The following is a 26,365-nucleotide window of genomic DNA, read 5'->3' as shown; positions in this document are numbered from 1 at the left end:
GACTTTCTTCAGGATAACGACACCGTTGGACTAGCATGTGCTCCAGACATGAACCCTATGGAATATGCTTGGGATTAGTTGAAAAGGGCTGTTTATAGAGGGCGTGACCCACCAAGGGATCTACGCCGAATTGCCGTTGAGAAGTGGGACAATCTGGACCAAAAGTGCTTTGATAAACTTATGGATAGTATGCCACGACGAATACAGACTTGCATCAATGGAAGACTTCTTGCTACTGGGTATTAGAGGTACCGTTGTGTACAGCAGTCTGGACCACCACCTCTGAAAGTCTCACTGTGCGGTGGTGCAACATGTAATGTGTGGTTTTTACGAGCCATAAAAAGGATGGAAATGATGTTTATGTTGATCTATATTCCAATTTTCTGTACAGATTCCAGAACTTTTTTTGAGGTGTGTATTTAGCGGCAAGTATGGCTTCAGAAAAAAAACACGGTTTTACCGAGTTAATAAGTAGTAAATAAGACAATGATAAGACGAAATTGAAACTGAGATGTTGGTCGCAATCGGACACTGAAATGAGTTAGATACTGACAAGCAAAAATTTGTTGCGGACCGGCATTCGGAAACGGATTTCTCTCTTTGCACAAGCGGCCACATTAATTGCTTCGGCTATTCGAGCACACTTCCCGTGCAACCAAAATTCCCAACTTGCCGCTCCTTGCTGAAGCAATATCCCCATCCTTTACACTCATTAATCGCAGTCTCACTCTGATTCTCGCAAGAGTTTGTACGAACAGTGCTTTTGGACTGAACGATCATTAGTAAATATGGAGTTGTAAAAGGCTTTTTTTTCAATGTCACGACCAGTTTCAAGCTAACAAATGTCCATTGTTAGGTATTATGTTACTGAAAACAAGCAAGAGAGAATGCTAAGGATAAATTATTTACAAGTCCTTGCAAGCGTAATACATAACTCGGCGCGCAAGTCGCCGAAGTTGCGTCAACTTAAAAGACTTTCAGCAGGCAACCGGTCTACCCGACGCGATACCCTAGCCACATGACAATTCATTTCATTTCACTAATAACGACTATCTTAACTAAAATTCTGCTAGCGGTCAGGTTAGTTGCAACGCAAAATACGAGAAACGTTGCAGAACAGTGGAAATTGGGGGAACAAGGACAGAAACAGAGCCTATAACGATTGAGAGAAATAATAAAGAATGGTGAAAATTTGATAAATTTCTATTTTGTCCGTCTCAGTTGCAGAATATACAATCTGTTGCCACATTGGTTCCGGTGTCCAGTTGACTCTCTCATTCTCAAACCACACCTTGTTATTGAACTATGTCACAGAAGAAAATCAAACTGTGAACAACAATCCTGCACACTGCTATGACAGCCTAGTGTTTTCTGTTTCACCTGAACGAAAAAATGAATGTGGTTTGAGAATGTGCGAGTCACTGAGAAACCGCTAACCACTGCAGCGATAAACTATATATTCATGCAACTGATGAGGACAAAATACAACAAATATACCGAAATGCTGACCGATCGGGCGACCATTTGTCTTTAGGTCCATCTGCTGTCGATCTGTCGGTCGTTCAGGCCGTGTGACGGTCAGTCGATCTAACGGTCGTTGATCTGGTGGTGGGTTGATATGTCGGTCGGTTGGTATGTTGGAGTGTGAGTGAGTAGGGCCCCATAGTGACGAAAATTTGGCAAATTCAAACAGCCAAACGACGGAGAAACGTCAGGTGAGGGACTAGCCCGGCCGTTCACATCAAACTGACAGTGTTGTGAAGGACGCTAAAGGCCGATTTTCACTCGCTAAGGTCTTTATGTTCTCTGAAACGTACGTTAAAGGCACGACCAGTCTAGCGTGTATAGGTAGATCGGCAACGGCAAAAGTTAATCTGATAGATACTTGGCCAAAGCTAGCAGTTGCCCTCTCTGGTTCCGTGATGTTTCAGTTGGAATCGAACGTTACTGCGGACGTAGAAAGTGGGTGTAATCTATTTCTGCTGCCCTAAGTCACTTTTTGGAAGAGTTGCAGTTGGTGATCGGTTTCATTATAAAGGAGTATAATGTCATCGACGTATCTTTAATAAAAACTATTCGTTACATGTGCTAATCACGGTTTGCAAAGAGAAACGGTTTTCGATATAGTTAATGTAAATGTTAGCATTTACGCTTGCAAGAAGTGACCCCATGGAAACCCGTCGATTTGTCTGTATACGGTGTTATTAAAGGAGAAAGTAATTGCCGTGGAGGCGCATATACGATGGTTATTCGGAAAGTAAGGAACGATCGGTCGCTAATTGGAAATCACAGTGAAAATCCGATGAAGTTTTGAACAGGTGTGTTGGGCAGTGTTTCTAGTACGCCCGTCGATTGCTTTACGTCGTTTTTTTTTGGTTCTGAGCACACTGGGAACACATAAAGATACCTGGAACAATAGTGTCTTCTCCCAAGTTCGAGGGTCTAGTGAGAAATCTCTCCTGAATTTATGCAGCCAGCATTACTTAACTGTCGTGCGTTTTCTTCTTCAAGGCAATTCTCAGCGATATTCTGCACGGGCAATGAAGATGCTCCTGCATCGTTTCAATTGGAAATCTTTGATTACGCACTACACAGGCCGTAATTGTCTCCCTCTGAGTTTCATCTCTGCCCATGTGAACCGCTGGCTGTGAAGAAAACATTTTGGCACAGACAACGAGCTCTAGGCCAGCGTAGAGAATAGGCGGAAAGCACTGGTGGCCGCCTTCTATAACGATGGTATTGGGAAGTCGGTACAACGCTACGACAAACGTCTAAGTCGGGTCGTTGACTATGGAGATAAGTAGCTGGAAGTTGTAGCTAACTGTTGCAAATAAAACAGTTTAGATTTTCACTGTGGTTCCTATTTCGCGACCTATCGTTCAGTACTTTCTGAATAGCCCTCGTTTCTATATCTATGGTCGACACCACACAAACAAAGAAAGACAGTAATAAGTTGCTTAACTTTAAATTCGGGAGGGCACTAAGCTGTGGGGAAAGAAACAATTCGTTCATCTACGAAGCAATGTTATACCTTATGGTCGATGCTACGAATACCGGAAGTATACTAGCACAGCTTTCTTCAGTAAAAGATCTCTATTAATACTGATTGCTGACTTACATCTGGAAAGGAAGTTCCTGTATGTGCAGCTCGCGTGGTAACTAAAAAGATATGGGACACAGAACGCAGTGAAGAGTGCCGAGATGCCTACGACTTAAGAGGGCGTGCTTGACAAGGACCATACAACGCCTTCGCATTAGATCACGCAAATAGTTCCCAAGTGGACATCCATCCACCAGACGTGAATATTAGCAGACACGTGGCTCCACTCAGTGTGCCAAAGATCGTGACTCGGCGCCTGGAAGGCGTGGGGGAGGCGAGCCGAGCTAGACATTATTTAAGTACTTTATTCATCGTTAACTGTATCTGCCACAATACCAGGTTTAAAGACAGATCAGTAAAAATCAGCATCGAACTATAATGTAATAAACGATCTGCTATTCCATTCAAGTACTGTAAAAAGTTCTTTCGAGGAGTAACCGTAATTGTATGTATTACTTGTTTTCAGGAAGTGATGAGAACCGCAACAGTCGTTGAACCAATAATATTTTTATTGCTTTTTAATTATTATAGTTGAGTACTCGGCACTGCCCGGGTGTGTATTTATTCCAATCCTACATTAGTCCAGATCCTCTTCGTCCTTGTCCGCAGTTCGTGGTCTGGGGGTCCCAGGTTCGAGTACCGGCCAGGATGGGGATTTTCTCTGCCCGGAGACTGGGTGTTTGTGTTGTCTTTATCATTTCATCATCATCATAATTTCTGCGAGTGAGTAGATTGCGTTGTGAAAAGGAAATAGACTGTGCAAAATTGGGACTTCGTACGTACGCTATTGACCGCACAGTTGAGCGCCCGCAAACCAAACATCATCATCCCCTCTCTCTGTCTATCACCCACTCCTGCCTCTCTCTGTTAATCTCCTCCTCTTCTCTTTCTCTTTCCGTTTACTCCTTACCCGCAGCCTTTCATCTCCTCCATCACTCTACTTATCCTCTTCCTGTCTCTGCCTATCTCTTACTGTTTCCTTTCTCGTTCCGTCTGTTTCTCTCCACTCTTTCTGTCTACTTCTCTAGTTCTCTGTTTAGTCCCCCCTCCCCTATATCTTCCTATGTCCTCCCCCTCCTCCTCTGTGCCCATCTTCCCCCGCCTTCCCCCTTGCTGTCTGTCCATCTTGTCCTCTCTTCTCTCTCCATGATATCACACTCACTCCAATAAGAGGCTGGTGGTTCTTACACATTTTTTATTTCTTTCCTGATTGTAACTCACTGAAATCGTTCCAAGCAATTTGGATGAGCTTCTTACCCCTTTTTTTTCGCATACGCAAAAGTCAAATATATTTCACACTTGTTTAACATACCTCACGCCTACTTGTACATATATTTCATCTTTAGCGAATTTCCTCCTGCAATCCAATATTTATGACATAGAATTCCGTGAACTACCGTCTGTACAATTACATACTCTTACAGGCACATCCAGGGGTATATGTGCGTAATGTGTGTTAAATATGTTGCAAATAGAGTCAGTACAAAAGGAGTAATAAATTAAAACTTTATGCATCATGTGGCAGTTTTAATGCATGAACACGAAAACGTAGTAGGCAGTAAATTTTTTTATACCATCATTTTCTGGGTGTCGTAAGATAGGACACGTTTATTAAATATTTGAAATTATGTATAAAGTTTTTTGCATGTCTTTTAGTGCTCTCATTCTCAAATAATGAATAACTGAAGTGTGGTTATTCTCCCGTAGAGGGCTACACCACTTTTTCACACCTTAGTTAGATGGATGGTTCTTACACCAACAGTGATTCTTTCCAGACAGTAAAAGATACATGTGCAACTTTGGTTGGCATAGGTAGAGTGGTTTAGATGTATGGCATACAGATAAACATACACCCTTTTATATAATTTATATGGACTATTATTTCATCTTCTCATGATTCTGTTAATGGTGGTTTTCTATCGGATTTTTTTCTCATCTTCGACTTCTTAGGTTCCCTATTTTACAAAGTCTGTGTTCCGGTGTAACAACAAGCGCCGGCACAAAGATCTAGAAAGATGCAACAGAGAGGGCTCTGAGACGACGTCAGCCAATAGCTCGCTGGCTAGGACATTACTCTACAAGAAGAGAATAAAAGCAACGCGACGCCTAGCCTCGGCCAATCGCTTAAGGCGATCACTCTTTGGACACAACACGCAAAAAAAAAAAAAAAAAAAAAAAAAAGCGCCGCGGCCGCACTAGTAGACCCGAACTAGAAGAGAAGCACTAGAAAAGCAGCAGTGATATTAACGACAGCAGTGACTTATGAACTTATGTGATTAATTTACATGGAAATTGTATATATCGAAGGACATTGATTATTTGAATGTCACCAATTGCTTGCGACCCATCGTATAGAAACGAAAGATAAGTATTGTCAATTCAGTTACTATGATAAACTCCATTAATGTGATTTCCTTGTATGTTGTCTAGTTATCCGAGAAAACAGCACACTATCAGACACGAGTGGGCAAGACCCCACAGTGAGACACGGAACTTTAGTTCAAGGACACAAAGAGTGGAAGAGAAACTTAGTTCTTTTACTGTTACATTTTCATTTTTTGGATGACTGGATATACATAATAGTAAGGTAGTATTTTTATTGTTACAGTGTATTCCAGAATATGCATTTACAGTATACTATTTCGTAACTGGTCGCAAGCAACTCATATATTATTAGTTCAACATTTGTTGCGGTTTTCTTCACTTCGTGAAAGTAAGTATTGCAAAGCTTGTCTTAATAAAGCATTGTGAATTATTGCTAATCTGTGTTGCTTTCTATTTTTTCAGTAGCTGTTGATTAGCCCTAATTGGCAGTTCCACGAAACTGTGAAGTTCCCATATGCAAGCAAGTCGACTTATAATAGCAACTACGTTCGGTTGTAGTGGTTCCTCTTGGTTCCAAATTTACATTTTTGTCGCCAAGTGTCTCTGGTAAATACAGTGGAAGGGAAGATCCGTCTACCGAAAATCCGGAGCCAAAGAATTTGTGAGCATCCGAAGTGTGGTCCTATTGAAAAAGTTAAACATTAAGTAAATAGTTGTAGTATAAATGAAGAAACGCTTAAATGGACGCGCTTGGAAGACTACAGAAGACCGTTACAAAGAAAATGAACAGCTTAGTTGAAAATCGGCTAGAGCATTCAGAAGTAACCTGGAGCAGGAAGCAGCATCAGAAATGGATCTGAGCACTGTGGGACTTAACATCTGAGGTCATCAGTCCCCTAGACTTAGAACTACTTAGACCTAACTGACCTAAGGACATCACACACATCCATGCCCGAGGCAGGATTAGAACCTACGACCGTAGCAGCAGCGCGGTTCCGGACTGAACTGCTCGGTCACAACGGCCGGCCGCAGCAGCGGAAAGAAAGGACTACGGAATCAGATAAAGCGCAGTATAAAAAATAAACAAAACAAAATAAAACAAGTAAATTACTGTGGATGTTGGGCATGGCAGCTGTGTACAGAAGAAACGGTAATTGCAAGTTACGTACCGATAGAGGACATCACCTAACAACTCTAAGGGCTATTGACGTAAAATAGTTCGGCACAAAAAGAAAAATGCAAAAGTGTTCTAGCGTAAAAACTTCATTAGAATTTGTGCCGAGAGGCCAGAGGCAGTTGCGCGGAATCTAGCGAGAATTTACGTCGAAAGTCCTTGAAACTTCAGCAACTTGCCGAAAAGCGAACTCAGCGCTGACGTCTTGCTTCCTTCGAATAGGAAATACGAGGGCCATTAGGAAAGAAGAGTGTGATCGCGCGCGAAATGGAAGCTACAGAGAAATATGCTATGAAGTTTTGCACAGATGTGTTGGGCAGTGTCGCTTTTTTCGGTTCTGAGAGCACAGTAAGCACGTTAAAATGCCTATAAAAGTCTCCCGCCAAGTATGAGGGCGTGGTGAGAGGTTTCGCCTTGTGTAATGCAGTTCCTCGTCCATGACAATTTTCGGCAGCGCTTTGCAGGTGCTATGAAGATGCTCCTGCAGCGATGGAAAGTGTTTCATCACGCACCATACGTCTCGTAATTGACTCCCTATTCATTTTGATCTCTGCTCACGTTAATCCCTGGCTATGAAGACAACGTTTCGCACTGCAAACAGCTGTAGGCCAGCGTAGAGAATTGGCCGAAAGCGATGACGAGGGTACTGTAAAGTTCAAACGGCCCTACGACAAATGTCAAAGTCAGAGCGGCGACTGTGAAGAGAAGTAGCTGGAAGGTGTAGCTAACCGTTGCAAATAAAACATTTATGATTTTCACAGTGGTTTCCATTTCTCAGACTGGACGGGCCTTACTTTCGGACAAGCACTTGTCTAAAATGTCTTTGTCAGGACATTTATGAATTTAGAGGAAAGTAACATTTTGAAACTTCCTGGCATATTAAAACTGTGTGCTGGATCGAGGCTCGAACTCGCGACCTTGGCTTTACGTGGACAAGTGCTCGTCCAATTGAGCTACCCAAGCACAACTCACTATCCACCCTCACAGCTTCACTTCAGACAGTACCTCACCTCCTGCCTTCTAAACTTCACAGAAGCTCTCCTGCGGAAGGAAAAGGTCCCGAGTACGAGTCTCGGTCCGGACCGGCACACAGTTTAATCTGCCACTATGTTTCACATCAGCGCACACTCCACTGCAGAGTGAGTAATTCATTCTCAAAAGGATCATTCTGTCATGGAGGCAGTGAGTAACTTCTTAATTGCACACATTTTGAAACTTTCTAGTAGATTAAAATTGTGTACTGGACGGAGACTCGAACTCGAGACCTTTTTCTCAGGCTGGAAAGTGTTCGTCCAACTGAGTTACCCACACACGACTCACGACCCGGCCTCAAGTTTTCACTTACGCCAGGACCTCGCCTCCTACCTTTCAAACTTCACAGAAGCTCTCTTCCGAAAAGCAAAGGTCCAGAGTTCAAGCCTCGGTATGCCACACAGTTTTAATCTTCAAGAAAGTTTCATATAAGCGCACACTCCGTTGCAGATTGAAAATTTCACTCTGGGAGGGAACATTTTGTCATGGAGACAGTGAGTATCTTTCTAATGCACACTGTTTTGTGTAATCTGAAGGTACTGTCGACCACCATCCGCTATCATTTAAGTAACTGAAAATCACCAGATGGTTACCAAGTAATAGTTAAATTCGCTTATACCAGATGTCGCAAATTGCTCATCTTCAATCTGAACTCACGATTTTCGACACTCTGAATTCCACACGTTGTAAGACGTCGTGGTCTCCTGACCTTCATTGCTTACATATTCCGACCTTACAATCATGTTCCGCACATCAGGACGCTTCATTCGAACCCAAACTCGATAAGATAAAGTCAATGTTGTATGAATTCATGTAAACGATATGCAATTGACAAGTAATCGCACCGTGGTTGAAATATTCGAGGCTGGCGTGCACACATATATTCCAGACAAGACGGTCACAGAGGCTTTTAGTTCGGGAGAGATGCCGCACAACGGGACGCCAGGCCCTTCAAGGACGACCCAGCCCATGTCGACCGGTGATCACCCGTAGCGGACAGCGTGGGCCCGAGTGAAAGGGGGGAACAACCCCGTCTTTGGCTTAAAAGCAAATTCCGCTGCATTATGTGGGAGTGGCCAGCCTACGCATTCTTTACACATAGCAGGTAGTTTTAGAGATTTTCACAGGGAGACAGCAAACGGCAAACACCAAAGCTACAAGCTTCCGAATTGGTCGCCTTAACCGAAACGTAATTCTCCCATTTTAGAAGACCAATGCTGATTGGAAGAAGATAAGAAACTTCCTGGCAGATTAAAACTGTGTGCCCGACCGAGACTCGAACTCGGGACCTTTGCCTTTCGCGGGCAAGTGCACTTGCCCGCGAAATGCAAAGGTCCCGAATTAGAGTCTCGGTCGGGCACACAGTTTTAATCTGCCAGGAAGTTTCATATCAGCGCACACTCCGCTGCAGAGTGAAAATCTCATTCTGGAAGAAGATATTTCTGACGCCTTGAGCTGAAGGAATAATGGAAGAGACCGCAAGATATACCCTTTCACGTCTGGCGTGGAGAGGGGCCGTTCCGTTGTCGCTCTTGGAGCGAGAACACGTAACGAGAGCGTGAGCGCTCGTACGTGTACTCGAAAGAGCGAGGAACAAGTCTCTCCTCAGTACTTCACTGGGAGAGCACCTCTGTCGAGAGCGAATCGAAGTGCTGCTCTATATTGAGTCCTTACGATTAAGTGTTGTTGACTATGTTGGCCGACACACTTATTGTGCAGTGTGAACGGACAGAGTTATAGTTAAACGCCTGCGACCGAATTTTGAGTGGCATCGCGGTGCACTGGTTAACTGACTGGTGTACCACGCCAATACTTAGACTGGAGGCGAATAGGAATCCTTGACTTCATCAAGGCATAGGGAGAGTTTGACTGGCGAAGGTGAATCCAGATAGAACGAGAGTATCTTATTTGTCAGCAGCGTGCAGCGCAGACAGAAATCATCGCAGCTTATGGCATTCTGCGCTACAGATATAGCGAGTCCCATATTTCCTCCAAAGCAGTACACTTCACTGCATTTCACATGCGACAGCCTCGACCATACCTAGCAACATTCTAACGGATAATTATTCAAGTTGAGTAGGCGCGGCTCTCAGCCATTCTGTCAAGTCAATAACAATCTTAAACTTTGTATAGAAATTTCATTAGAGAATCCTATCCTTTAGAGGTAACTTCACATTCCGAAAAGAACCCGGAAACATCTTGTTTAGTTCATAATTAAAAGTGCCACTGTGATTTCTCAGAATTTTTGCAAAATAAATAATAATTTTCGTTAGTTTCATGTTTTTCTTACACTATCTAGCGCTACTCCATTACCCAAGTATCCCACTAGTTACGTAAGAAATTTTGTGAATTTTTGTGTCATTTCCTTACAGCGGACGACTCCATAAGATATTTATTGCCGAAAGTTTTTCAGGCATTTCTCTTTAGAACGTTAGAAGCGACTGTCTGATTTCTGTAGTAGTGTGGGGGTGGAAATTGCATCTTGCAGGAGCCACAGGGTAAAGGGTACGTCTCAGATTAGTCCGTTGCGCAGAATAACAGATCAGCCCCACACCTCAGAACGTTTGCACGAACGCAATGTTACCTAAGACATTTTGACACTTTGACACTTTTCATACCGTGTACTTGTACGTCTCAATGAAAGTTACTCATTTTGACTTCTTTGAATGGAATTGCAAGGCAATTGTCAAGGAAGTCGCATAAACTTTCGAGGTGGAGCCAACCAACAGTACGGCCTACTAATGAGACTGTGTTCGCAAAGGTCACTTGGCCATTGGACAGGGCGACATACAACCTGCTGTTCCGTGTGCTGCTAAATGGACGTGTCGGCTTGTTTAGTATAAACGCTCCCTCTTGTGATAATGAAATTGGCATTGAAAGCTACATCGCCCAATATTAAAATGAAATTGCTGATTCATTACTTTGTTTTTACTTAATTACACGTTAGAACTGTTTACGTGAGGTATTTTACAGCTGTGTTCCACACGAATGACTAAACAGTCGTCTGGCATTCGGCTGAAATAGGACAGCGGTTATGTGACGTCCCTCGCTTGTGTGGTGTGATCTTTGTCTTGATCGACGAATTTACGAAAGCGTTGTTAAGGACTCAAGAGTAGCTAAATGTTTGTGATGAGCCAGACTATAAATATGATTGCTGGACGTTTCAGCAATTTAAGTAGTGCTCTTAGGTTAGTATCTAATCCTCGAAAATCCCCACTTATTCAGAACAAACAGCGAAGTGTAAGTGACGAGCAACGCTGGAAACATTATAGCACCTTCTCTCTTTCACCATCATGCCGGCCTCTGACGTCAATATTACCGTTCCTGAAGCGCTGGAACCATTCTCTGCACGTTCTTTCACTAGTAAGTTACTCACAATAGGAATGAAACTAAATTTTATGCACCTCAGCCGCTAATTCTTTCATCTTAAAGCAGCAAATCAAAACTTCTCATAAATGACGAACACTGACCTTTTAAGTTGACGTATAGAGTCGAGGATAACTGCATGATGCAATTACAAATCGAGTAATATTATCATGGTGTTGTTTGCACGTGCCTAAACTATGCTTCAAGAAAATTATAATCATTACAGTTCCAAAAAAGCTGGTGTTAACAGGTCTGAATATTACCGACCTATCACTTACATAAGTCTTTGGGGAAGAATACTAACACGAACTCTGTACAGAAGAATGGAAAGACTGGTGGAAGCCGACCTCAGGGAGGATCTGTATTGATTCTTGGGAAATGTCGGAACAGGCGAGGCGATGCTGATCCTATGACCTACCTTAGAAGATAGGAAAGGCAAACCGACATTAATAACATTTGTATACTTACAGAAAGCTTTTGACAATGTTGACTGGAATACTCTCTCTGAAATTCTGATGGCAGCAAAGCACAGGGAATGAAAGGCTGTTTACAACTTGTACAGAAGCGAGTCGGAAGTTACAAGAGTAGATGGGCATGAAAGGGAAGCAATGATTGGGAAGGGAGTGAGACAGTTGCAACGTCTGACTGACGTTATTCAATCCGCACAGTAAGCTAGCACTACAGGGAGTCAAAGAAAAATTTAGAGTGTGAACTGAAGGTGAAGGAGGCGAAATGAAGATGGTCAATGTCATTATAATTCTGTTACAGATAGGTAAGGACTTCGAAAATCGGTTGAACGGAAGGATAGTGTCTTGAAAGGTGAATATAAGCTGAACATCAATCAAAATCAACACAAGGGTGATGAAAAGTAGACTAATAACATCAGTTGAAACTGATTAATTTAGATACGGAAACGATATTCTTAAAGTAGTAGATGAAGTTTGCTATTTGGGCAGTAAAATAATGGATGATGGGCAAAGTAGAATAGATATAAAATACTGACTGGCAATGGCAAGAAGAACGTTTCTGAAGAAGAGAAATTGTTAGCACAGAACATAGATATATGTGTTAAGAAGTCTTTTCAGAAAGTGTTTATGTTGAGTGTGGCCATGTTCGGAAGTGAAACATGGACGATAAACAGTTACACCTTCAGTGTCAGTTAAGGGCTAAAGTTGGTGCACTGAATTGAAACTAGTAGCCGTATAATTAATAAGATGTTAAGGACGGCTGCAGATGTTCCATTTCATTGCAGAGTAGCATATAGTCGTGCATCCATCGTCTCCCTCAAATGTGCTGGGCTGCAATGTGGTCAACGTACATGCTCCAATCAACCAACACAACAGACGCAATCCAAGCAGAACTGACAAATTCTGGGAAGACTTAGAAGATATTATCTCTAAAGTTCCAGACACAGCCACCGTCATACTGGTTGGTGGCCTCAATGCCCAACTGGGTAGAAAGAAAAAGTATAGAAATATAGTGGGCAACTAACCCAAATCGAAGGGAGGTTCACTAACAATAACTCCAGAAGTTTCTACAGAACCTTCAAGCAAACACTCAGGATATAAGATCCGCCAAGCCTAGGGATTCGCAGGGCAAACTGATTTTTAGCGACAAGGACAACTGCAACCTCTTAGCTAAGTATTTTAAAAACCTACACAACTGTGATCCACCCAGCGAAGACTTTGACTACAAAGAAACTACACCAAACCCGGACTCACTGCCTCCTTCATTGGAAGAAGTTAGACGAATCATTCAACTTCTAAGGAATAATAAGTTACATGGAGAGGACTCTATTGTTGGTAAACTCTGGAAATGTGCTGGAAGCAATGCCATGGGCAAGCTCACCGAGATCATGCAGGACATCTGGGAAATAGAGAAATTATCACCTGATTGGAACACGATTCTGATACATCCACTTCACAAAAAGGGAGATTTTACTGATCTTAACATCTATCATGGAACTTCATTTTTCCCAGTAACATACAAGATTCTCTCCAGAGTGTTACTAACAAGGGCAGAAGATCAACTGGATATTAAACAGGGAGAATATCAGGGAGGCTTAAGGAAGACCCAATGAGACAAGGGGATGGATTCTTCCCAATTTTCTTCAACTTTGTCGCTGAAAAGGTTGTGAGAGAATGGCGCAAGGAGCTGATCAGTTTGGGTGCTCAGAGTGGTGTTTGCCTGGGCCGTAAGAACGAAGGAGTGATTGTAGATTGCCTGGCTTTTGCAGATGACATGGCACTGATGGCTGATTGTCTATAAATGGCAACAATGCAGGTAAAAAGGCTCAGAAAACAGGCAGCCAAAGTGGGTCTTCGAGTGTCATTGGAGAAAACACAGTTCTTCACCAATTTCAAAGAAGCTAACATAGTTTTACCAGATCAGGGAAACATCAAAAGGACAGAGAAGTTTAAGTATATCGGCGAATGGATTGGACCCAACATACCAGAAGAAACGTCATTATACATGAGAGTCATTAAGTTGGAATTGGCCTATCGACTGACTATAAGTGGAACTGCCATATGGATAGGGCCTCCCGTCGGGTAGACCATTCGCCTGGTGCAAGCCTTTGGAGTTGACGCCACTTTGGCGACTTCTGTGTCAGGGGGGATGAAATGATGATGATAAAGGCAACACAACACCCAGTCCCTGAGCAGAGAAAATCTCAAACCGAGCCATGAATCGAGCCTGGACCGTTAGGCATGACATTCCGTTGCAGCGACCATCGAGCTACCAGGGGCGGTCATCGACTGAATATGAACACCTACAACAAAACATACCTCTCATGCAACCTGAAACTTAAGTACTCCACATCAGGTCTGATGGAGAAATAAGTAAGAGAGAGGAAAATCCTAAGGAATATCGTAGGCCCAGTAGAAGAATATGGGGGATTCAAAGACGAAATAACTGGGAGCTCCACGAACATATCAAGAGACTCTCTGACTGTGCAACAAAAAGAAGGGTGGTTTTCTGTAGCCATGTTGCAAGATTGCCTCCAAATAAACTGACCAACCGTCTGTTCATCTTCGGGTAAAACAAGAAGGTTCAGACCACTGGATATACCACAGAAACTGGGAATATCTGATCTCCAGGACAGACAGTAAGGCGTACCCTACATCTACATCTACATACATATTCCGCAATCAATCATACGGTGCCTGGCGGAGGGTACCTCGTACCACAACTACCATCTTCTCTCTCTGTTCCACTCCCAAACAGAACGAGGGAAAAATGACTGCCTATATGCCTCTGTACGAGCCCTAATCCAGCTAATCTTATCCTTGTGACCTTTCCGGGAAATGTAAGTTGGCGGCAGTAAAATTATACTGCAGTCAGCCTCAAATGCTGGTTCTCTAAATTTCCTCAGCAGCGATTCACGAAAGAACGCCTCCTTTCCACTAGAGACTCCCACCCCAGTTCCTGAAGCATTTCCATAACATTCGAGTGATGATCAAACCTATCAAAAAGAAATCTAGCAGCCGGCCTCCGAATTGCTTCTATGTCCTCCTTCAATCAGACCTGATAGGAATCCAAAACGCTCGAGCAGTACTCAAGAATAGGTCGTATTAGTGTTTTGTAAGCGGTCTCCTTTACAGATGAACCACATCTTCCCAAAATTCTACCAATGAACCAAAGACGACTATCCGCCTTCCCCACTACTGCCATTACATGCTTGTCCCACTTCATATCGCTCTGCAACGTTACGCCCAAACATTTAATGGACGTGATTGTGTCAAGCGCTACACTACTAATGGAGTATTCAAACATTACAGGATTCTTTTTCCTATTCATCTGCATGAATATATATTTATCTACATGTAGAGTTAGCTGCCATTATTCATCTGCATTAATATATATTTATCTATATGTAGAGTTAGCTGCCATTCTTTACACCAATCACAAATCGTGTCCAAGTCATCTTGTATCCTCCTACAGTCACTCAACGACGACATCTTCCCATACACCACAGCATCATCAGGAAACAGCAGCACATTGCTATCCACTCTATCCAAAAGGTCATTTATGTAGATAGAAAACAACAGCGGACCTACCACACTTCGCAGGCCGGTGTGACCGAGTGGTTCTAGGCGCTACAGTCTGGAACCGCCCGACCGCTACGGCCGCTGGTTCGAATCCTGCGTCGGGCATGGATGTGTGTGATGTCCTTAGGTTGGTTAGGTTTAAGTAGTTCTAAGTTCTAGGGGACTGATGACCTTAGAAGTTAAGTCCCACAGTGCTTACAGCCATTTAAACCATTTGAACCTACCACACTTCCCTGGGGCACTCCAGATGATACCCTCACCTCCGATGAACACTCACCATCGAGGACAACGTACTGGGCTCTATTACTTAAGCGCTGAAGGAAGTCTGAGAGTTTCAGGAAAACCTGTGAAGGAAAGGTACCCATTGGACAGAAGAAAGGAGGGAGTTAAATCACCAGAGGGTGCGACACTACTGGGCAAACATGAAAGCCCAGCATTTGGACAAGCGTGATCCAAAGTAGGCCCATACAGAACAATGGATATAGAGTTGCATCAAACCAGTCTTCGGACTGAAGATCACAACAACAACAAGCTTGTTGTATGACACAAATGACCCATGATCTGCAACAGCACTTGCCACTACTGGCAAAGTTGTAGTCCCAATAACTCTACTGGCAGAGGTGTCAGTTACTGGTGTAGGTGGGAGTAGAGTGGGCGCCACTACTGACCTTCGAGGTAGAGGTAGGCGCTGGCGTTGGTCATGGTCTCGAGCACGGGCCGGATGGTGTCCTCGTGCAGCGTGGTGAGCTCGTTGTCGCGCAGGTCGAGCACACGCAGCGCGGCCGCGCTGGCCAGCAGCTGGTTGCCCGGCAGCTGCGCCAGCTGGTTGTCGCGCAGCGAGAGCCTGCGCAGCGCGCGCAGCCCCTGGAAGGCGCGCGCGCCCACCCACTCCACGTCGTTCTCGGCCAGCTCGAGCTCGTGCAGCGCGCCCAGCAGCTGGAAGGTGCCGTCGGCGACGGCGCCCAACCGGTTGCCGCTGAGGTCGAGGCGGCGCAGCGCTCCCAGCCCGGCCCAGGTGGAGCGCGTCACCGCCGGCAGCTGGTTGCCGTGCAGGTCCAGCTCCTGGAGCGCCGGCAGCTGCGAGAAGGCGCGCTCGTGCAGCACGCTCAGGTTGTTGCGGTCGAGCGCCAGCACCCGCAGCGACGGCAGCTCCACGAACACCTGCCGGTCAGGGTGACATGTTCAGTGTAACAACAGGTGTGCGCTGAGAGATGTTCTATACTGGTGCCTCTGTCCTACAGGTCAGAAGCAGAGCACATTGCGAGACACGGTAAAGGCAAGGGAAGGGACGACGTAATTTTAATGGTTGCAGATGTTACAACGACCACTAGAATTATATATATATATATATATATATATATATATATATATATATATAGTGTCACCTATTACAACTATCACTACAAAGTGTTATATATTTATATATACTGTGTTGGCCGAAGAGCCACCACCGTGTTACTAGAAGAGGTCTGGAACATGACAAGGAATTAGAATTCAGAAAGCGGACGTAAATAGTTTGATACTTAACTTTTTTCCATCAATAATGAACGTCGCTGTTGACGGTACATGATTCACAACATTATCTGTTCAGAATTCATTGTAATTACTGAATATGGCGCCTTGCTAGGTGGGTGCAAATGACGTAGCTGAAGGCTATGCTAAACTGTCGTCTCTGCACATGAGAGCGTATGTAGTCAGTGAACCATCGCTAGCAAAGTCGGCTGTACAACTGGGGCGAGTGCTAGGGAGTCTCTCTAGACTAGACCTGCCGTGTGGCGGCGCTCGGTCTGCAATCACTGATAGTGGCGACACGCGGGTCCGACGTATACTAACGGACCACGGCCGATTTAGAGGCTACTACATAGAAAGTGTGGTGTCTGGCGGTGACAATATATATATCAAAAGGTCAGTATAAATTTGAAATGTAGATAGAGAAGTAAAAATTGACAAACATGCTTGGGATGACATGGGGTTTTATTAGAAAAAAAACACACAAAGTTCACAAAATGTTCACAGATGGGGCTTGGGCAGCAAAACGTCAGTAACTGCTACCGTGACGGGTGAGAGGTACGCCGATATGTTACAGAATCGCATCATCCCCAGCCTGGCTGATAAACACCTGCTGGAAAGTACGATATTTATGCAGGATGGCGCTCCACTCCATATTGCTAGACTCGTGAAAGATCTCTTGCGCGCGTTGTTTGGTGATGATCGTGTGCTCAGCCGCCACTTTCGTTATGCTTGGCCTCCCAGGTCCCCAGACCTCAGTCCGTGCGATTATTGGCTTTAGGGTTACCTGAAGTCGCTAGTGTATTGTGATCGACCGACATCTCTAGGGATGCTGAAAGACAACATCCGACGCCAATGCCTCACCATAACTCAAGACATGCATTACAGTGCTGTTCAAAACATTTTTCCTCGACTACAGCTATTGATGAGGAATGATGGTGGACATATTGAGCGTTTCCTGCAAAAAAACATCATCTTTGCTTTGTCTTACTTTGTCATGCTAGTTATTGCTATTCTAATCAGATGAAGCGCCATCTGTCGGACATTTTTAAACTTTTGTATTTTTCGGTTTCTTATAAAACCCCATGTCATTCCAAGAATCTGTGTCAATCTACATTATTCGGTGATTTATTCAGTTTTCAAATTTATACTTTTTGATCACCTGGTATATACAGGATGGTCCATTGATAATGACTGCGCAAAATATCTCACGAAATAAGCATCAAACGAAAAAACTACAAAGAACGAAACTCGTCTAGCTTGAAGGGGGAAACCAGATGACGCTGTGGTTGGCCCGCTAGATGGCGCTGCTACAGGTAAAACGGGAATGAACTGCGTTTTTTTTTTAAAAATAGGAACCCCCATTTTTTATTACTCATTCGTGTAGTACATAAAGAAATATGAATATTCCAGTTGAACCAGATTTTTCGCTTTGTGATATATGTCGCTTTATGGTAACAAATATGTGGATCACAATTTTAGACGAACAGTTGATAACAGGTAGGTTTTTTTAAAATTAAAATACAGAACGTAGGTACGTTTGAACATTTTATTTCGGTTGTTCCAATGTGATACAAGTACCTTTGCCAACTTATCATTTCTGAGGACGGGAGCTGTTACAACGTGTTTACCTGTAAATACCACATTAATGCAATAAATGCTCAAAATGATGTCCATCAACCTCAATGCATTTGGCAATACGAGTAACGACATTCCTCTCAAGAGCGAGCAATTCGCCTTCTGTATTGTTCGCACTTACATTAACAATGCGCTGACGCATGCTGTCAGGCGTTGTCGGTGGATCACGACAGCAAATATCCTTCAACTTTCTCCACAGAAGGAAATCCGGGGACGTAAGAGCCGGTCATGGTATGCTGCATCGATGACCAATCCACCTGTCATCAAATATGCTATTCAATACCGCTTCAACCGCACTCGAGATATGTGCCGGACATCAATCATGTTGGAAGTACATCGCCATTCTGTCATGCAGTGAAACATGTTTAAGCAACATCGGTAAAACATTACGTAGGAAATAGGCATACACTGCACCATTTAGATTGCTGTCGATAAAATGGGGGCCAATTGCCCTTCCTCCTATAATGCCGCACCATACATTAACCCGCCAAGGTCGCTGATGTCCCACTTGTCGCAGCCATCGTGGATTTTCCGTTGTCCAATAGTGCATATTATCCCGGTTTACGTTACCGCTATTGGTGAATGACGGTTCGTCGCTAAATAGAACGCGTACATAAAATCTGTCATCGTCCTGTAATTTCTCTTGTGCCCAGTGGCCGAACTGTACACGACGTTCAAAGTCGTCGCCATGCAATTCCTGGTGCATAGAATTATGGTACGGGTGCAATGGATGTTGATGTAGCATTCTCAACACCGAGGTTTTCTGGATTCCCGATTGTCGTGCAAATTGTCTGCTACTGATGTGCGGATTAGCCGCGACAGCAGCTAAAACACTACTTGGGCATCATCATTTGTTGCAGGTCGTGGTTGACGTTTCACATGTGGCTGAACGGTTCCTGTTTCCTTAAATAACGTAATTATCCGGTGAACGGTCGGGACACTTGGATGATGTCGTCCAGGATACCGAGCAGCATACATAGCACTCGCCCGTTGGACATTTTGATCACAATAGCCATACATAAACACGATATCGACCCTTTTCGCAATTGGTAAACGGTCCATTTTAAGCCGAGTAATGTATCACGAAGCAAATAACATCCGCACTGGCTAAATGTTACGTGATACTACGTACTTATACGTTTGTGACTATTACAGCGCTATCTATCACAAAGCGAAACAAGTGGTCCAACTAAAACATTCACATTTCTTTACGTACTATACGAATATCTAATAAAAATGGGAATTCCTATTTAGAAAAACGCAGTTGATATCCGTTTGACCTATGGCAGCGCCATCTAGCGGTCCAACCATAGCGCCATCTGGTTTCCCCCTTCACGCGAGACGAGTGTCGTTTTCTGTAGTTTTTTAGTTTTGTGATATATTTGGCCCGGTCACTACCAGTGGATATACTATATAGGACAACCGGTTTCGGCAGGTTTTGCTGTCATCATCAGACCTTAAAAATATTTTTGTTGTGCAAAAGTGTTAATTTTACGTTGAACCTTATAATCTACCGCTCGCTCCTCTGTTGTCGCTATTGTCGTTGATGGTAAAGTCAGTTAAGACAATTCCAGAGGATTAAAATTTACAATAAACGTTTTACTTATCTCTTCTCATGTAGTTGGCTCCAGGGTCTGTTTCTTGAAACTGAAAATTTCCCATTTTAGATTCTCATGTTCCAATTGGAAGAACGCCTGTGAGATTTTTTGTTTTTTATGTTTATTTGCGTCGCATTTTGCTACACTACTCGTCATTAAAATAGCTACATCGCGAAGCTGACGTGCTACAGACGCTAAATTCAACCGACAGGAAGAAGATGCTGTGATGTACAACGACTACCTTTTCGGAGTATTCACACATGGTTGGCGCCGGTGGCGACACCTACAACGTGCTGACATGAGGAAAGTTTCAAACCGATTTCTGTGGCCGTGCGGTTCTAGGCGCTACAGTTTGGAGCCGAGCGACCGATACCGTCGCAGGTTCGAGTCCTGACTCGGGCATGGATGTGTATGATGTCCTTAGCTTAGTTAGCTTTAATTAGTTCTCAGTTCTAGGCGACTGATGACCTCAGAAGTTAAGTCGCATAGTGCTCAGAGCCAACCGATTTCTCATACACAAACAGCAGTTGACGGGCGTTACCTAGTGGAACGTTGTTGTGATGCCTCGTGTAAGGAGGAGAAATGCGTTCCATCACGTTTCCGGGTTTGATAAAGGTCGGATTGTAGTCTATCGCCATTGCGGTTTATCGTATCGAGACATTGCTGCTCGCGTTAGCCGAGATCCAATGACGGTTAGCAGAATATGGAATCGATAGGTTCTGGAGGGTAATACGGAACGCCGTGCTAGATCCCAACGGCCTCGTATAACTAGCAGTCGAGATGACAGGCATCTTATCCGCATGGCTGTAACGGATCCTGCAGCCACATCTCGATCCTTGAATCAACACTTGGGGGCGTTTGCAAGACAACAACCATCTGCACGAACAGTTTGATGACGTTTCAGTAGCATGGACTATCAGCTCGGAGACCATGGCTGTAGTTATCCTTGATGCTGCATCACAGACAGGACCGCCTGCGATGGTGTACTCAACAAGAAACCTGGGTGCACGAATGGCAAAACGTCATTTTTTCGGATTAATCCAGGTTTTGTGTACAGCATCATGATCGTCGCATCGGTGTTTGGCGACATCGCAGTGACTGCACATTGGAAGCGTGTATTCGTCATCGCCATGCTGTCGTATCACCCGGCGTGATGGTACGGGGTGCCATTGGTTACACGTCTCGGTCACCTCTTGTTCGCATTGACGGCACTTTGAACAGTAGACGTTACATTTCAGATGTGTAACGACCCGTGGCTCTACCCTTCATTCGATCCCTGCGAAACCCTACATTTCAGCAGGATAGCGCACAACCGCATGTTGCAGGTCCTGTACTGGCCTTTCTGGATACAGAAAATGTTCGACTGCTGTCCTGGCCAGCACATTCTCCTGAGCTCTAACCAACTGAAAACGTCTGGTCAATAGTGGCCAAGCAACTGTCTCGTCACAATACGCTGATGAACTGTGGTATCGTGTTGAAGCTGGATGGGCAGCTGTACCTGTACACGCCATTCTAGCTCTGTTTCACTCAATGCCCAGGCGTTATTACGGCCAGATCTGGTTGTTCTGGGTACTGATTTCTCAGATCTATGCACTCAAATTGCATGAAAATATAACCACATGTCCGTTCTAGTATAATATATTTGTCCAATGGATACCCGTTTTATCATCTGCATTTCTTCTTGGTGTAGCAATTTTAATGGCCAGTTTTTTATATATTGTCCTTTGATAGTGACTGGGCAAAATATCTGACGAAATAAGCATCAAAAGAAAAACCAAAAAGAATGAAACTCGTCTATCTTGAAGGGGGAAACCAGAAGGCGCTACGGTTGGCCTGCTAGATGGCGATGCCATAGGTCAAACGGATATCAACTGCGTTTCTTTAAATAGGAACTCCCATATTTTATTATATATTCGTGTAGTGCATAAAGAAATATGAATCAGTTGGACCACTTTTTTCGCTTTGTGATAGATGGCGCTGTAATAGTCAGAAACATGGCTCACAATGTTAGACGAAAGGTTGGTAACAGGTCGCTTTTTTAAATTAAAATACAGAACGTAGGTACGTTTGAACATTTTATTTGCTTTGTTCCAATGTGCTACATGTACCTTTGTGAACTTACCATTTCTGAGAAAGCATACTGCTGCAACGTGATTACCCGCAAATACCACATTAATGCAATAAATGCTCAAAATGATGTCCGTCAACCTCAATGCATTTAGCAATACGTGTGACGATATTCCTCTCAACAGCGAGAATTATCAGATTCGCTGTCTGAAAGGTTTAACTATCTGTATATTGAGTAACAGCTGTAGCTGGATTATCAGATTTGCTGTCTGAATGGTTTCACTATGTGTATAATGAGAAACAGCTGTTGCTGAGGTATCAGATTCGCTGTCTGACTGATCTATTCCTCAGAGGGTGCGCCAGTACCAGATGACAGACCCTCTATGTAAATATCGTCGTCTAGTGGTTCACCCAGCCACTCTGAGATTACGTCTTCCCTTCTGGTCCACATATCACTATAGGTCTTAATGTGGTCGTGTATATTTTGATTTTTGTACTTGGCCATATTACGACCTATTAGTGATATATGGATCAGAAGGCTGGGTATAGACATTAAAGGAGGAGAAATGGTGATTGAGATCGGAAGGAAAGATACTGAGAAGGATTTTTGGAGCAGTGAGAGAGGAAGATGGCTGGAGAGTCAGGACAAATGAAGAACTACAAACACTTTTTGGACAATATGGTGTTCATCAGAAGCGACCTTATAACATAGCGTTACGTCGACGAGATCCTGTGCTCTGTACTGTTGCCCTTAATGATAAGTCGTCCTGGCTGACATTTGAGACAGTTAATGACCGTTCGCACACGGCGACTGTTTCTACTGCATGACTTCGCGCTTGCTGAGACCTACCTTGGCCCACAAGGTTGCTGTATCTCTCCCTAACTGAGAACGTTTAGAGCTTAATGGGTGGAGGCCTTCAACCAATTCGGTATTTTGAAGATGTAACTCACCAGTTGGACAGAATTTGGCACGATATCTCTCGGGAGGATATAAAACAACTCCATCAATCATTGGAAAGGCGAACTTCTTCTTTAAGGGCCAGAGGTGGACAAACGCTTTAGTGACTTGCACAGCTATTTCTCTTGACTAAATCATCCAGTTTCTCTTACATAGTAATCATTTGTTTGTCTGTACATGTGTATCATATCTACCGATATCCGTCCCATTCAGATACGAGAGTGAGTCAAATGAAAATCTTAAATTTGTAATAGCACATCGAAATTTCGCGCCGTTTTCCTGTAAGTTGGTAAGCGCGCTACAAATAGCATGCAGAATGGCCTGTAGGTGGTAACACAGTGCAGATTCACTCATACCGTCGCAGTATCAGTATAAAGATGGCCGCCTCATTTGCGACTTGCACCAGGGAAGAACAGCGTCCTATTATTCGGTTTTTGCGTATAGAAGGTGCGAAACATATTTAAATTCATCGACGAATGTAGGTTCAGTACGGTGATGCATGTTTGTTACAGCTGCATGAGTGGTTGCGCGGACTACGAAAAGAATTTTTTTTCTTAAGGAATTTATGCACTTTGTATGCGCTGGAGGACTTGCATTGAGCGTGGGGGAGATTATGTTGAAAAGTGATACAGCTTTGTACCACTTCTGCGCAATAAATAATATTTAAAAAATATTTTAGGTTTTCATTTGACTCACCCTCGTAATTCCTTTGGGTGGGTTATTTTTGTCATAGAGAGTATTATCTGGACAATTTTTACGAGGGCGTGCAAGGACGTAATGCTTCCGAATATCTTATGCGAAGAGTCGTAGGACATTTAAATTAAAACAAAAGTTACTAATATTCTATATCTTTATTCTTCATGACTGCATATTGGAGCCTTCTGTCACAAGATGTCACCAAACTGAATAGTTCGCGGTGTGTAACGTAACTACGCCAGTACTTGAGAATCAGCGTGCTGAAGTGGAGTCTCTTATAGTTCTTCCACACATGCCGCTTCCACCCCTTCAACATGACAATGCCAGACAAAACACGAGCCCTGCGACATCTGCATCAGTCTGACGCCTTGGATTCACTGTCATCGATCGCCCTCCATACAGTTCCGACCTGGCCCCATCTGATTTTCCCCTATTTCCAAAACATAAAGGAACACCTTCGAGGACTTTCACTCTATCCACAAAATCAAACATTATATGAAGACAGTATAAACAAAAAAGTCTCTCATTGGGAGAAACCAGGTTGATTATGTTGGAAAATGGATATGTAGACATGAATAATAAAGACGTAGCGTGTTTATCATGTTTGTTTCATTTAATAAATCTGTTAAAATATTCACATTAAAAATTCGGAATCATTACTTTTCTTCACGCCCTTGTATTTTGCCCTCGCTGCAGTAACGGCTCAATGAGAATGAAGGAAGTGCCAAGACGGAAAACCTTCACATAAGAGCAGAACAAGTTCTCTTTAAGCAGATCTCACAGGAACGTAACAATTCGCCTAGATTAGGAACGTCGTCGAACCTTCGTTTCTTGCGACGCTGCCACTCAGCTGATAACCACAGAAGATACCAGCAGTGGATTTCACTGTGGGTTGTTTGGGGGAGGAGACCAAACAGCGAGGTCATCGGTCTCATTGGATTAGGGAGGGATGGGGAAGGAAGTTGGCCGTGCCCTTTCAAATGAACCATCCCGGCATTTGTCTGCAGTGATTTAGGGAAATCATGGAAAACCTAAATCAGGATGGCCGGGCGTGGAATTGGATATCATTGTGGGAGTATAGGAGATATTGTGGATCAGCCACCAGCAGTATGGTATACTCACGTCACGGTGGAGCTCCTGGATGCGGTTCTCGCTGAGATACAAGGATTCCAGCCTAGGGAGGGAGTGGAAGGCTCGCGGCGCCAACTTGACGAACTGGTTCCTGGACAGCGACGCCTCCCTCAGGCTGGAACTGTTGGCCAGCGCGTACGGCGTCACGCGGTTGATGCTGGCGTATTGGAGCGACAGCACCTCCAGCTGTGGCAGATTCGCGAACAACCTGGAGAACAGTGCAAGGGTGTCAAGTCACAGATCCCTGTGGGAGGGGGGGGGGGGGGGGAAGAGACATATGTTTATGGATGGACAACACCTCCATCTGTGGCAAGTTTACAGACTTGGATAATGAGACAGGGCTTCAGGTCCCAGTTCCAGTGCAGCAAAGTCGCCGGATCCATCCCCAACTGAGAACGATTGGAGCATTGTGGGTAGGGCCCTCCAACCAGCTCGTGTTTTTGATCATCTAAAGCGCCAGTTGGGCGAAATTTGGAACGATATCCCTTATGTTTGTGGAGAACCTCTTTGTCTTGACTAAATCAACCAGTGATTATGGAAACTTTAAGATTTGTTTGTCTGTATATCTACATTAGATATACCGTTTACGATCCAATTTGGAAAATTTCTGTGTGGTACGTCGGAGTTTGTTGTGTTTAGAGTGTACTAAGTGAGCTAGTGGGGAGTAGAGAGGATTCAAATTCAGAATTTTCATTTATGGCATTATCGGAAATCACGAAACAACATTCGCCCGGGTTTGAGAGTATTTTCCATTTAATCTTTAGAGAATGTGCACTGTCCATTGACCTAGGCATAAATAGTAGTCTTGTGTGTGTGTGTGTGTGTGTGTGTGTGTGTGTGTGTGTGTGTTAGAGAGAGAGAGAGAGAGAGAGAGAGAGAGAGAGAGAGAGAGGGGGGGGGGAGAGTTATATGCAGCGTAGAAAAAATAAAACTAGCCTGAAATACATTTCATGCTCCTTAATATACGCTACCCAACATTCATCATCCGCTGGAGGTGCAGGAAATATAAGTTGTATTACTTATCTCAATGTGTGTTGAATAGTCTCTCGCCGCTTACATCACACTCTTAGATTGTGTGGTACTGTGCATGGATGTTGTTGGTATTATTGTAGCGTTAAGCCGAAAAAAAGCCCTCATCTTGGAGTCTCTTCCGATTCGTTTGTAACACAGTGTTTGCACATGAAGAATTTTCATTGACTACTTCTGGGAAACACACGACATGTATATACACATTCTGAACACAAGGACTGTGTTGTCATCACAAATAGGACTCTTATCGTAAAGCATTCCCCTAAGGTTGGTGCAGAATCTGGCTTCCCATCACATTCCAGACATGCTCTATGGATGACAACCCGGCCATTGAAGTTTCCTTACAGTAGTGAAGACATCTGTGAGGTGAGCTGCAGTTTAGAGCATGGCTTACGCTCTGGGGATACGAGCGGTCTAAGGCGCTGCAATCATGGACTGTCCGGCTGATCGCGCCGGAGGTTCGAGTCCTCCATCGGGCATGGGTGTGTGTGTTTGTCTTTAGGATAATTTAGGTTAAGTAGTGTGTAAGCTTAGGGACTGATGACCTTAGCAGTTAAGTCCCATAAGATTTCACACACATTTCTGAACAACAACTCTTGGGATATGCGATTTGGTACCCTGATCATGAAAGGTGTAGCGAAGATGTTTACCGCTTTTGCCTAATTGGTTAGCAATCAGGGTCCCTCCGTTTCC

The 26,365-nt window shown here is 43.9% G+C and overlaps 1 protein-coding gene across 3 annotated transcripts in view; it reads right to left on the bottom strand.

The window, feature by feature from the left end:
• The window catches only part of LOC126291838 (connectin-like), a 678,893-nt gene that overhangs the window by 26,377 nt on the left and 626,151 nt on the right, over positions 1-26,365 (bottom strand). For all 3 annotated transcript variants that reach the window (XM_049985551.1, XM_049985552.1, XM_049985550.1), the window contains 2 exons: positions 24,635-24,851; positions 15,715-16,207 (listed from right to left, as the gene is read on the bottom strand). In XM_049985551.1, coding sequence (XP_049841508.1) covers positions 15,715-16,207; positions 24,635-24,851 — 710 coding nt within the window. The remainder of the gene's footprint in view (positions 1-15,714; positions 16,208-24,634; positions 24,852-26,365) is intronic.

The sequence above is a fragment of the Schistocerca gregaria genome, chromosome 9, assembly GCF_023897955.1.
Source record: "Schistocerca gregaria isolate iqSchGreg1 chromosome 9, iqSchGreg1.2, whole genome shotgun sequence".
Taxonomy (NCBI): domain Eukaryota; kingdom Metazoa; phylum Arthropoda; class Insecta; order Orthoptera; family Acrididae; genus Schistocerca; species Schistocerca gregaria.
Note: the sequence above shows the minus strand (reverse complement) of the source record. Positions and strands in the feature narration are given on the sequence as shown.